The sequence below is a fragment of the Myxocyprinus asiaticus genome, chromosome 14 (assembly GCF_019703515.2).
Source record: "Myxocyprinus asiaticus isolate MX2 ecotype Aquarium Trade chromosome 14, UBuf_Myxa_2, whole genome shotgun sequence".
Classification (NCBI taxonomy): Eukaryota; Metazoa; Chordata; class Actinopteri; order Cypriniformes; family Catostomidae; genus Myxocyprinus; species Myxocyprinus asiaticus.
Window position 1 is genome coordinate 16,097,589 of NC_059357.1, and position 14,023 is coordinate 16,111,611.

Below are 14,023 nucleotides of genomic sequence, written 5' to 3' on the forward strand. Positions count from 1 at the left end.
AGGACAGAAAGAGATGTGGAAAGCCAGATGTACAACAAAACAAGAGGATAAGTACAGCAGAGTCTCTAGTTTGAGAAATAGACACCTCACATGTCCTCAGCTGACAGCTTCATTGAATTCTATCCGCTCAGCACCAGTTTCATGTACAACAGTAAAGAGAAGACTCAGGGGTGCTGGCCTTATGGGAAGAATTGCAAAGAAAAGGACACTTTTGAAACAGAAAACTAAAATAAATGCAAAGAAACACAGACATTGGACAACAGATAATTGGAAAAGAGTATTATGGATCTTAACCCCATTGAGCTGATCAGTTAGACTGTAAGGTGCGTGAGAAGTGCCCGACAAGACAGCCACATCTATGGCAAGTGCTACAGGAAGTGTGGGGTGAAATGTCACCTGAGTATCTGGACAAACTGACAGCTGGAATGCCAGTGATCTGCAAAATTGTCATTGCTGCACATGGAGGATTTTTTTATGAGAACTCTGAAGTAGTTTAAGAAGTTCTGAAATGTTTTGAATTGTAATAGTAATTTTTCACATTATTAATGTCCTGACTATACATTGTGATCAGTCGAATGGTACTTTGGTGAATAATGTACATTATTCCAAACTTTTGGCAGCCAGTGTATGTACCATTTCCCTCAAAAGAGGTAAAAAAAATGGTGTGGTTCAAGGCTGCCAAAGCCAAACCCTTCATGTGCATGAAATTCACTTCATTGTCCAAAACGTGATCTCAACAATTAAAAAAAAACACGCAATTGAAAATCACCCAACACCAACATAAACTTAAATAATAAATGTTAAAAATAAAATTTTAAACAGTAAAATAGTTCATGTTTTCTGGTCACATACAACAGGTGAAAAAATAATAATCCAAATCTGACCTCTGGATTTTAGTGTTTATATTTAGAGCGTCAAGATGATGTTTTGTTTATTTATTTTTTTTTACATATAAAACAAATTAATTAAATTAAATTACAAACAGGTTTAGAAACAATGCCATTTTATCCCATATAAAATAAACTAGCTGTTTCTTTAAACAAAATCATTAAACTTTGGATTGTTTGGACATTTCATTTATTCAAAGGAAGATCACAAACTCTTATGCACAATACCAACTTTTTAAACAAGAAAAGTGTAGGGCTTTATTCAAATTTGTCCAGTGGGATTGACTCACCGCGCGTGCTGTGTGATGGAAGTTTGGGATGTGCATGGACGGATGCCCGCAACGTGATGGATTTCTGACTGTCGACAGAGGATCTTCTCCTCAAGTTAAAAGAACCTGGAAGTCACTGAAGAATCACATACATTCAGAGGTACGTTTAAATTTAAGTGTGGTTATAATTGGTATTTCGTGTATTTGTCCAATTGTTATGTGTTTGTAGGTAGTAATTTTCGTTGATATTTGCTCTCCCGCCAAAATACTTATTGAATTATACAGGCTTGAGAAAGCCAACATATTGTTTTCCAACTTCAGTTTAGTATGGAATAATTGATGAGGGGCCGTCAAATTATTGACTATTATTGCACACCCCATACTGATGATTGTGTTGTGTCCGTTACACCGTTATTGCATTCATTTTCAATAATTCGACGTTCAAGACAATCATTCCGCTTATACCAAAGCAACTACACCTCAAGACATTTTTTGTCACTTTATTCTGTCGAACTGCTTTCTTGCACCATTAATTGAGCATGTAACGGTACGTGTCCACTGACGCAGAAGAGATCAGCTTAACATTGCTCACCATGCCAGAGAGCTGGTGCTTTGGGCTGGTGTACAGCAAGTGTGTATCGGCTATGATTGTTTTCCGTCCACGAGCAATAATATAATTTTTACTATGCACGATTACAGTTGGAAAGATGCCAGCGTTAATTCTGAATGCCCAAAGTATTAAAAAACATTGTTGATTTATCACACTTTTGCTTCCCCTGCCACAGTATTGTCACAATAAATCCAAATATTATGACATTTATTGCCTGTAATCCTTGATCATGCTTAAAGCACCAATCTCTTGGAGTGTCGTGTACCTCTGATTCTCGAGGAGGAGAAGAGTAAGGAGAAATCTGGGCACAGTCATACAGTCTGAAGAAACTGCAAAGAGCCTGTCACAGGTCTGTGTCAGGGGTGAGTGGATTGCTGTAGTATAACACATTAGATAGCCAAGTGCACAATAATGTTTCACAGGACATATAAATTAAGTCTTCATTTTTATTTGTATAGTGCTTTTCACATATAGCTTCTCATTATATATAGCATTAAAACTCTTTATAACTGAAGAGTAACAGAGTATATTTGAGTGGTTGCAAAAGTTAAGTTCAGATGGGAAAAATGTTTGTACATTTGAGATTGAACAAATATTTTCCTCTACACTTTTTATTTGGCTCCAACAGGAGTTTGCTGTCATTGATGAGGATGCACCTTTGAGGGACATGTAAATATTTTGCATGTACTGTATGGCAAGATGCTGCCAGATACCTTGGTTGTTAAAGACCAGATGCAACAAAATTTTTCATGCAGAGAAGGGAGATTGAAGATGGAATGACTGGTGGATAAAAACTCTCCAGTGTAAGTAATATCATAAATAATTTTATGTCAGTTATCAGCCTAAAATACATGTTTGATTTCAGTGTAGCACGTGGAACAGCAGGCTAGAACTACATTGTAAAGACCAGGAGGACATAAAAATGAGAGGGGCACAGAATTTTTCTGTCATTTGGGCATTTTAAAATGTTTATATTGCTGAAAATTTGTTGAAGTTTACCCAAAAAGGAAAATTCTGTCTTTTACTCACCCTAATGTAATTTCAAACCAACATGACTCTTTTCTTCTTTGTAATACAAAAGGTGAATTTCTGGTGGTGTGACATAAACCACATAAACCACAGTAAAAATATTTGAAATAAAAGGTGCAATGTATTCCAAGTTTTCTGCAGTGATATGATCACTTTGATGAACAGAACATAATTTAAATAGTTATTTACTATCAAATTAAATCATTGAAAACATCTGGTTCTCATTGTATCCTATGAACAAACTTGGAATATAATTTAAGTAGCACTGATTATATTTACTGTGGTTTTATGGTATTTTCCATTCTTTTTGAGCTTTTTTTAAGTCACCATCCACTTACATTATGGCCAATAAACACTATTAAGACTTCAAACATTCACCTTTTGTGTTCCACAGAAGAAAAAGATATACAGATTTGGAGCGACATAAGGGTGAGTTAGGACATAATTTTCATTTCTGAATGAACTATTTCTATAAGACTGGTGTGACCACTTTAATATCAAGTTATCATACCATGTACATTTGCTTATCTACAGTATTTAGAAAAAAAAAATGCAATCGGCCGGAGAATCTCACCTGCGCGTGCGCATCTCCTTTCCTCCTCGATTGTCTGTCAGACTCGTCAACTTGCGCCACACACACACACACACACATGCATAAGTTTTTGACATAAGTGAGTGTGTGTGTGAGTTAAAGCAGGGTTTCTCAACTGGTGGGTCGCAGGTCTATTCGGACTGGGTCACGGACAGCAGGGAAAGAACAATGCCATGGTTCTCCCATTGAAGATATTTCAGCTAAAGGCTTCTCATCTGCACTTTCGCACGAGTGTAATGGAACCAGCTTGTGCTAATGATCTGCTCTGCTCTCTGACGCACGTGTGCAACAACCGGGCTTCCCTCGATATTGCGGAGCGCAGACCTCAAAACTGATGTGACCAATTTCAATTCTAGTGAGACTTTTCTAGTTTAAAGCAGGGTCGGACTAACCGTCGGGAGAACCTGGACTTTTCCCGATGGGCTGGCTACGAAACAGGGCCGAATGGGCCGCGATAAGCTGAAATGGGCTGTCGCGTTATGCAGAACGGGCCACAAAATGGCGCCGTGATATGCCAAAAGGGGCAACAATATGCAGAAAAGACCTCATCTATTAGACCTCATTTTATATCAACAGTGGCAGTTGTAGTTAAAGTTTCAAGATGTGTTTCAGCTAGTATTTATTTTTTCATAAATATTATAATTTGTTATTATTATTACTATTATTTAAGACTAGCTACACTGACCTAACCATGGTAATGAGGAGCCTTTCCTCCTGTGTAATATGTATGTTCTGTTTGAATTATGTTTGAAATTAGGAAACAAATGGGATAATAATGGGCTCATATAAGTAAATATGCTCTTCAATTTTTAAAAGGGGGGGAGAGAAAACGTCCTGTCGCTTTTGTCGTTGACGTCAACAACAAAAATGATGTCACGATGCATGTCCTTGTACTTGAAAACCATGAACAAAACTATGCAACATAAAAGGAAATGTGACCCAGGATACATTAAATACAGGTTACGTTTTTACTATAGTGGGTCGCCACTTGATTTCCAATGTAAAATCTGGGTCCTGAAGCAAAACCAGTTGAGAACCACCGAGTTAAAGGTACAGACAGGAGCAGTCTGGCTGAGCTGTTGCGCACCTACAGTATATGTTAATTGTTAATTATCATAGGACATTATTTTAAAAGCTCACACAGCTGACGTTATTTTTCATTTAGTAGTTAATTTAACATGCTATGCTAACATGTAAATTAACATGCTTTAGTTATATAACATGTTATAGTTACATGCTATTTATTTTTATCATGTTTATAATTCAGTTTATTTTTATAATTCTGTTAGCTTTCTTATTTTATTTATTCTATTTATTTTATTTAGGGAGAAAATAAAACGGAAATATTCACCAGATGGTTGGAAACATTGTAACTGCATCATTACATGATTTTCATTAAACAGTGAACAACAATCAGATGCTTGCTTAATAAAGTGACATGCACAATTCAAATCAAACTGTCAACATGACCCTCATGCATCTACTGTATAAACATATTTTACCTCAGTGCAAAATGTATCTATGATGCCTAAATGTTATTTTTTTCCCAGAACTCACATTAAGTCTCCAAAATAATATGTGAGGAACAAAATCACCTGTCGTTGTGCTGAGATGCTGTTGTCTATTTAAAGAGACTAATTTACCATGTGTTCTGAGTATCAATGTAAATCATAGTAAATAGAACAATTTATGTATATAAACTATAAACATGTAACAAATATATTTGCAAAATAATAAATGAAGTTTTAAAGACATTTGTTGATGGAATATAATGAATTGTAAAATTTTTCAAAAGCTAAAATGCAACCAATATGATGAAAAATGACAAAAGTATAATTTGTCAAATTAACATTTTCAAATTGTATCTAGAAGGGTTACTTAGAAGGTTAGAAGATCCCTTCATAATTATCAGCATGAGCTAAGAAATAATTTATTTTATGTTCAAGTTAAATGGACATTCCAAATTTGGCACTATGCCCCTGGTTGTGACATCCCTAATTATTAGATCAGACTGACAAAAGTTAAGACATTTTTACACAAAATTTGATCAAAATGCTAAATGATCATATTTATTTTCTAGATAACTGAATGTAGCATACTAGAGATTTGAAAAACTTGCATACTGTTTCACATTCTATTTTTTTTAATAGTACCCTGCATATAGTATGAACTGTGCAGTAAGCACTACACTATTCCATTCCAAACAGTCATGTACACTACAGTTTCAAAAGCTCATTGTTGCATACTGCATGCTGTTTCACATATTATTTTTTAAGTAGCTTAAATACAGTATATATTGTGGAGTATGCAGTAAGCATTACGCTATTCAATTCCAAACAGCCATGTGATAACATTGTAACGTACTAAAGTTTGAACCGTTCATTGTTGCATACTGCATACTGTTTTACATACTATCTTTAAGTAGATTAAACAGTATATACTGTGCAGTATGCAAAAAGCAGTACACAAGTATAACATTCCGAACACAGTCAGATAGCGTAATACCATAATAATCTTAATATTTCTGCCATATACTGCAGAAACAGCAAGAGCAGAATGGAAGTATGCCATTCAGAACTCAGATTGTTATCAGTCTGTAGAGGTGCTCCATTCCAGAAAAGGGTGCCTCAGAGCCTCTATGATCACATGGCAAGAGGAGAACAACAGAATGCAGACTTTTTGTTTTTCCTCTTTTTCTCTCTTTATGAAAAGGCTATATAACAGCTGCACTGACATACAAACAGGGTGAGAGAAAAAGAGTAAGATGGTGCGGATAAATGGATGAAAAGTGCCTGCCGCTCCCTGACAAAGCCAGTGTGTAAACAGAGCCTCCGCCCCTGGCGTCTAGGTTCCCCATAGAGGAGCAAGCTTTTTGTCAGCCCCTTTCACAAGCATCCATGCAGAAGGACGGACATCAGGAGGGAATTAGAGGGGAAAATAAGCGGCTAAGTCACAGGCATCCACCAGGCACAGGTACCGCACATCCCTTGCCAACACAGTCATGACGTACGGACAAAGCGTTGTGAGAAAGGTCTGTGCAGTGGTCTTTGGGAAAGCCAAGACTTACCCCCCAGGACCCCTAAAACAAGTACTGTCATACACAATTAGACAGTAATGGGAGCAGCCGCTATGAAGCCGAGTGCAGTTTGCAGTGTCACTGAAATGTACCTGCAGAGCACAGACTGTGACTTGAGACTGGAAGTCAAGCTTGTGTTTGAACACTGTCTGTGGCTTTGTCTCTGCATCTTTTTGCTTTCACTTCCTGTTTCACAATTTGTTTCTATGTCATACGCCACTGGTGGTAGGAATGAGAGGGCTGTCCCCCTCTGTTACGACTGCTGCCTGGGGAGGGTTGCCGCAGGGCCCCCTAAGGGGGGATTGCACCAGTTGCACCACCCTAACGATGGCCCTGGGCGTAAACATAGCAAAATCAATACGTTTTCAAAACCCTATAGTTATATACATTTTGAATGTTGTCTTCAACGTGTCTTTTGATAGTCTGTTTTCCTATCAGTTTCTGTCTGTGAGATCACAACACACTGCAACGTGTTTCTGCCATGATAGCGGACTGAGAAAGAACTTTCCATCACACCAACCAAACAAGCCAGATCGCACCCCTTAATGGACCGATTTGTCCTTATGTTTTAGAGAAATTGTGTTTCTGCACAGTATAATACAAATGATAGCAACTACATCACTGCACCCCCCTCCACACACTGACAGGCTACTTATAGCTTGCACCTGAACCTGACTCAGAGATGAAAGAATCATTTTATTTTTCTTTGATGTTCTGCTTTTAAGGGGCTTTGGCTCACAGCAAACATCCCTCTCCAGTCTGGAGGTGTGGTGTGCGACGGAGTGATAGAGAGGCAGGATTAACCTTGAACGGCAACATGGGACAGGCCAGAATTCATCACACAGCCGTATCGATCCCTAACACCCTGATTTGTGAAGGCTGCAGAAAATGACATGGCTGTGATATTGATTGTAGCCAGGGGAGCAGTGGGGTTACTCAACCACTCATCCTGCTCTCATTATAGACTCCAGAGTTATGCACACTAATGGCATTTATCATGATGATAATTCAAATATGCACACACAGCTCGGCTTAGAGACAGAAAAAACACATTGAGTTAAAGAAAATGTGATACTGGATATCTTGAGCAGAGCATTTCTTTTTTAGTGAAAGACTGTTTGGCGAAGAGTCCTAGAATTTAAGAGAAATAAAAGGTCATGTCCACATTAATACATTTTCATTTGAAACATTTACACCTCTAATCTACACTGGAACGGCGTTTTCCTTCACGGAAACTTTCGGAAATGCTTTCTAGTACTGGATAATTTGTCGATGTTAGGAAACTGAAAACAGTTGTCAAACGAAAATGAATTAGTGTGGACGTGGTCTATGGAAACAAAAATATTGGACTTCTCTTTCATGATTAAAAAAATTCTACCTTGCTAAAGACATTATCATATTTATTATTTATTTCACTCATGCAAATTTATAAATAAATACTCATGAATGTACTCATAAACACTCAAACTCATCTATCAGTAAAATTCTTAAAGATTTTTAAAATATGTGATTAGTTTTTTTTTTTTTTTTTGGGAGCTATTTTTGTTACCGGAGTGAAAATATCTGGCTATATTGTGTCTAAAAGTTATCTACAGCTAAATCACAGCTGTGCTGCTTTTCAAAAATATCAAAATATCAAATATAATTATTATTATATAAGTGATAATTATTAAATAATGTTCATTAGGGATGCACTGATTGGTCATTTATATTTATCGGCCAATTATTGACTAAACTGAAACCACTGGCATATCGATAATTAAAGCATGAAATCACAGATACGAAAAAACAATGTTTTATTTATAATTAATTTGGTAAATGTATTGCATTGTATAAAGTTTATAATAATTTTTTCTGCATGCGATATAAAAAAATACCTTCAAAAATAAATCGGATATCTGAAAAAAGCACGTTTATGCATAATGAATTATAGTAATTAGTAACGTTCTATCATTATATGTAAAATGTGAGTTCTATTGTTTAGAACTGCAAAAGCAGAAGTGCAAAATAATCTTTTCCCCATCGATCAATCATCATGTTATAATATATATATATTTAATAAATTCTTTTTATCTTGTATGTATCTTTCATTGTGGCTCCCTTAAAAATTTGTTGTGTAATGTGTTCAACAGATCCAATCCATGTTGGAAATTATTCATTGTTAAAAATGTACCTCTTTGTACATTTTTAAAAGCATAATTTTTAAGCAAAACAGTAATCTGATGACAAAAAAAGGCAAGTAAGTGGCAGAATATCGGTATTGGACAATGTTTTTTTTTTATATCTGTGCAATCCTAATGCAAATAAAATGACTGTAATGAGGATTCTGCTGTGAATATCCAAATTTAACATGTACTTATTTTTCATGTTATTTTGGGAAAATGTGCCTTGTCCTCTGCCACAATACTAGATTATCTAGTTAATTTCTCATATTCGGAATGTCTTTAGTATACATCAATACAGTCAACAAGCTCCCATGTAATTTCACAGCCTCCCTGAGTCAATATCTTCAAGGTCCGTGTTTTGCTGCGGTGTTGTGGCTTTTGTCAATATTAAAGGGAGTTAATTCTGCATAAACAATACTACAATCTCCACAAGACGCTTAAATGTAATCCCTCAACAGTTCTATGAACCGTTAAACTTGTTGACATCAGATCAAACAGCCAATGGTGATCTCAATTACCCATAATCCCCTGCTCAACTAAATTGTTACATTGCTTGGAACTAATCTCCCAGCACCCAACGGCAAGATGCTAGTCAGGTGTTAACTCGATTGTTCTTACAGGCAACAAATAAACTTGAATCTCTCCAGAGAGAAAACAAAGACAAACCATGCAATGCAAATTACTTCCACTAATTAATCGAAAGTAGAGCAGAGGGAGCCAATGATATCTCACCTGATTGGATAATCAGCAGCACTAAGGTTGATAAAAAAGTCCCAGGGCCAATCACGCATGGCCAACAAGTCCTTCATGCTCTGCAGGTACATGGTGAGGAGGCTGGCCCCGCCCCATATCGTAGACATACGCCACGGTGTGACCTGGACGTTGGGGTATTGGTTAGCCAAAGCCACCATCTGCCTGTGCAGGTAGTTGGACCGCTGTGAGATGGAAAAAAAAGAGAGAGAGAGGCTCTGGTTAATTTGGAGCTTGAGAACTTTATCTGGGATCAGTCAGTCAAACGTGACCAGCGTTATTATGAGATAAACAACATTTGACCGTCCACTGAGGGCACCTTGGGAGGGAAAGCAGATTGAGTAAAGTGAATGAAGGCTTTTCAGACAGGCAGTTACATGCAGTGAGGCAGCAGTTTCACGTAATAGAAACATACAAACAGTTTGAGAGAGTAGGGAGACGTCATGGGAATAGGCATTTGCTGCAGAGCTTTTTTGCCGCGATTCTCTGACTGGTGTATCGTTTCCCTTCTGTATCATGGACAGAGTAGTTCTTCTTCAGAAATTCCACTATTAAACACATTTTTTTAAAGTAAAATTGAAATAACACAGACTGATGGCTTCAACACTCATTGAAGCCATCAGATAGCCACTCACGGAGTGGTGGTGGTGTAGTGGACTAAAGCACTGAACTGGTAAGCAGAAGGTTGTTGGTTCAATCCCCACAGCCACCACCATTGTGTCCTTGAGCAAGGCACTTAACTCCAGGTTGCTCCAGGGGGACTGTCCCTGTAATCAGGGCACTGTAAGTTGCTTTGGATAAAAGTGTCTGCCAAATGCATAAATGTAAATCTGTTTGAAAATGTTTATAAGTTATCATTAAAAATCAATTCTCCTATAGAGAAGGAATTAAAGCAATTTTTACTTCCGGAACCAGATTGTTGTGCTCTTTTCTGTTTGGTCTACTGGCACAGAAATGACACATTTCAGTTTTAACTTTGCTGCAACACACTCTGACGTAGGCAACCATTGACTAGTGAGAATTTCACAGAGGCTGGTACAGTTTTCTTCATAAATTCAATTCACCACATTTCTGCTTTATTTCAAACTGACCCAGCTCTTTCCACATCCTCAAAACAGATCTTACACATTCATGAGCTGTCCGAGCTTTCTCTAGTGTGTAGGTACCATTACATTACTGCACTTTTAACTCCTCTCTTTTCCTCTGCTCTATTTATGGAGTCATAAAGCTTGTCTCCACAATGATGGACTGATTGAAAAGCAGCTCTTTATCCTGCTCTTTTGAAATTACAAGACAGCGTACTCACCCTACTCATTCCTGCCATAAATTCAAGTGGCTCATTAAGTGTATTTCTGAATGTGTGTAATTAAGGGAGGGGGGTTGCAACGTTGTGTGTGTGTGTCTGTGTGTGCGAACAAACAGCCTTTCATGTTCGCACTCTATCACTTGCCATGCTGTGCGTGAAAATGGTGTGAAAGACACTGAAGTATGGCTCTGTAATAATCCTCCATCAGGCTTTTGAAACAGCTTACTGAATGAGTGGAGGGGTTTGGAGCCCACTGTTTACCCAGCATCCTCCTGTTTTCCCTCGTCTTCACATCCCCCCACTGTTCCTCTTATCCCTTCTCACTATTCCTCTTCTGCTGTCCACTCTTTTCAGAAGACGTACAATGGCATATATGGGAGCATAATGAATTCATTGATGTCTTTTCATATTTGTGTGTGTGTGTTGATGACATACATACCTGGTCCACATGGATGTAGTAGAAATGGGAGGTGTGGTATATAGCCTTGAAGAGTCGCTGCACCTGTCGAGAGGCCTGTCCGTGCACCACTAACATGAAGGCTATTCGCACGGGTACTGCAGGCACGGTCTCCATTGAGTCCTCCTCCCATTGTACATTCATATTCACTTTGCCTGCACAAACAACAAACTTATTTCCACTAGTTTCCAATTCTACATATACAACCTTATTGTAAAGTATTAATCAAATACATATATTAACAATAGTTGATGCATTAGGCATACATTTGTATTTATTTATTTTTTACAAATATTACAACAATTCTACCATACACAACCTTATTGTAAAGTTTTATCAGTGTTTAAAAATAAACTATTGTCTTAGGTTTTGAAATTAACCAATATAAATCAAAAGACAGAGAAGATTTCCTCATTTAACTAGAATTTTCTCAATGTACTATTTTCACTATAAGGCTCAAGGACAAATCTAATGTTATGCTGAAACATATATCCTAAAAAATTGTGTTACCTGAAATTGTTAAACTTTTGTCCGTTCATGCTAATTTTATATATATATATATATATATATATATATATATATATATATATATATATATATATATATATATATATATATATATATTTTTTTTTTTTTACACTTATATAGTTATAGTTTATAGATTGATCATTGACCATAATCACACTTGAGTCAAGTTCGTCTTCAACATTGAACTAAAGCAATATATTTTAGTAATGACCACAGAATATTGCTGTGGTAACTGAAGAAACATCTCTTCACAAGAACAAATGACCATAGCTGTAGTAGCCCATCTACCAATTACACTTAAGATTAAGGTTGCATATTTTAACAATAGTTGATGCATAAGGTATTCTGAAATAATGAATATTTTACAACAATTATAACATATACAACCATATTGTCAACTGTTAGCAGTATTTAAAAGTAGAAAGTAATTATTATTATTTTTTTAGCTTTTGCAACTGACCGATATAAAATCAAAGACTTTCTCATTTAAGTAACTTCTATGTGATGCAAACTGTTAAATCACAATTTTCACAATGTCCTCACTATAAAGCTTTAGGACGCAATATTATACTAAAAACTATATCCTGAAATATTGCATTACCTGAAATTGTTTAACTATTGGACATTCAGCTCATTTTATAGTTTTTTTTTAGAGTTATATAGTTATATAGTTGTTTATAGACTGACCACTGCCCATGTTCACACTTGAGTGTATTCGTCTTTAAGAATGGTCATAACATAGCCTAACTAAAATGCATTGCTTTAGGACAAAGACTATTGTTGTGGTTTCGACCGTGGCATGATTGTTGGTGCCAGACGGGCTGGTTTGAGTATTTCTGTCACTGCTGAATTTACTCCGAATTGTGCCAAAAACAAAAAACATCCAGTGAGCGGCAGTTCTGCAGACAGAAATGCCTTGTTAATGAGAGAGGTCAACGGAGAATGGCCAGACTGGTTCGAGCTGACAGAAAGGTTACGGTAACTCAGATAATCTCTGTACAATTGTAGTGAGCAGAATAGCATCTCGGAATGCACAACACATCGAACCTTGAGGTGGATGGGCTACAACAGCAGAAGACCACGTCAGGCACTTTACAGTATTAGAACCATAGTGTTCCTAATAAAGTGCTCAGTGAGTGTATATCACGATCTAGAATTTTTTTCTTCAGGAAAATCAATAAAAATTGGTTTATATTAAATAACCATATTGTAATGTCTGCATTTGGATAATTCAGTCAGTGAATACTTTATAAATGAAAACTACTTACTTTATAATTTTCTCTTTATTTGGAACTTGACAAACATATTCAAAGTAAAAAACAATACAAAAAACACTCAATTTGGTTATAAATCAACCTTACCATAATGCAAAATTTCACATTATGCCACATTTCAAATTGATAAACTTTCCTCAAGAAACTCATCTTCTCAAAGCAATGCAACAAAGAGAATAATACACAAGTAAAAAAATATCCAATGAAAATAAACACTTCATTAGGCTCTTAATTATTTAAGTTATCTCTATAGAGAAGACATGAATATCTGTGGACAAACTTGGCCGTTTTTCTTCCCTAATATTAAATAATTGACCAGTGTGACGAGGAGGAGGGCTAATCAGCCGAAGAGAGGGATAAATGCAGCTGGATGCGGCAGTTTGGGAGAGAAAATGGTTTGTGTCTTTTTGTTTAAGTTCTTATTAAAATATTACTTTGACTGTTCAGCCGGTTCCTGCCTCCTCCTTGCCCATTTTAAACCCTGTTACAACCAGAATTTTAGTAAGGGTGATGAAGTTTAGTTTAAAACCCCTTTATTTTGATACATGACACAGTGTTGTAGCTTTTTTCCTCATCAGTAGAATGTCAGGCTGTCTAGCTGTTTAGATGTTCAACTTCATAGCACTTTAAGGTAAAAAACTCAGTATAATTCAAATAGGTCACGTAAGTTTTGTGGTCTGCTCTGCAATATCGAGAGAAGCCTGATTTAGTAGTGTGATCCCGCTCTGCGCTTTCCTGTCTCTGGAGCACAAATATAGGGAAGTCTGCTGGACTCGTGCGCCCTTGTGTGCTCCAGAGAAAGTGCACGCAACACTCAAGCATATTTAGTTCTTATGAAGCGCTGAACGCAAGATGAATATCATAGAATTTGCTGAAATTTTCAATGCCGAAAAACCCTGTCCAGACCGTCCAATTCTCTCAGTCTCACATGAAGCCCTGCCCACTACATACACATTGCACACACAGATATTGAAGTATTGCAATATACACGATATAGCAAAATCTCTATCGATTGACACTTTATATTGTCCCATGATATATATATATATATATATATATATATATATATATATATATATA

At 36.6% G+C, this 14,023-nt stretch overlaps 1 protein-coding gene across 1 annotated transcript in view; it reads right to left on the minus strand.

The window, feature by feature from the left end:
• The window catches only part of LOC127451100 (xylosyltransferase 1-like), a 108,208-nt gene that overhangs the window by 40,944 nt on the left and 53,241 nt on the right, over window positions 1-14,023 (minus strand). Inside the window, exons 3-4 of the mRNA XM_051715527.1 lie at window positions 11,124-11,296; window positions 9,361-9,563 (exon numbers count right to left, since the gene is read on the minus strand). Of these exons, the coding sequence (XP_051571487.1) occupies window positions 9,361-9,563; window positions 11,124-11,296 (376 nt within the window). The remainder of the gene's footprint in view (window positions 1-9,360; window positions 9,564-11,123; window positions 11,297-14,023) is intronic.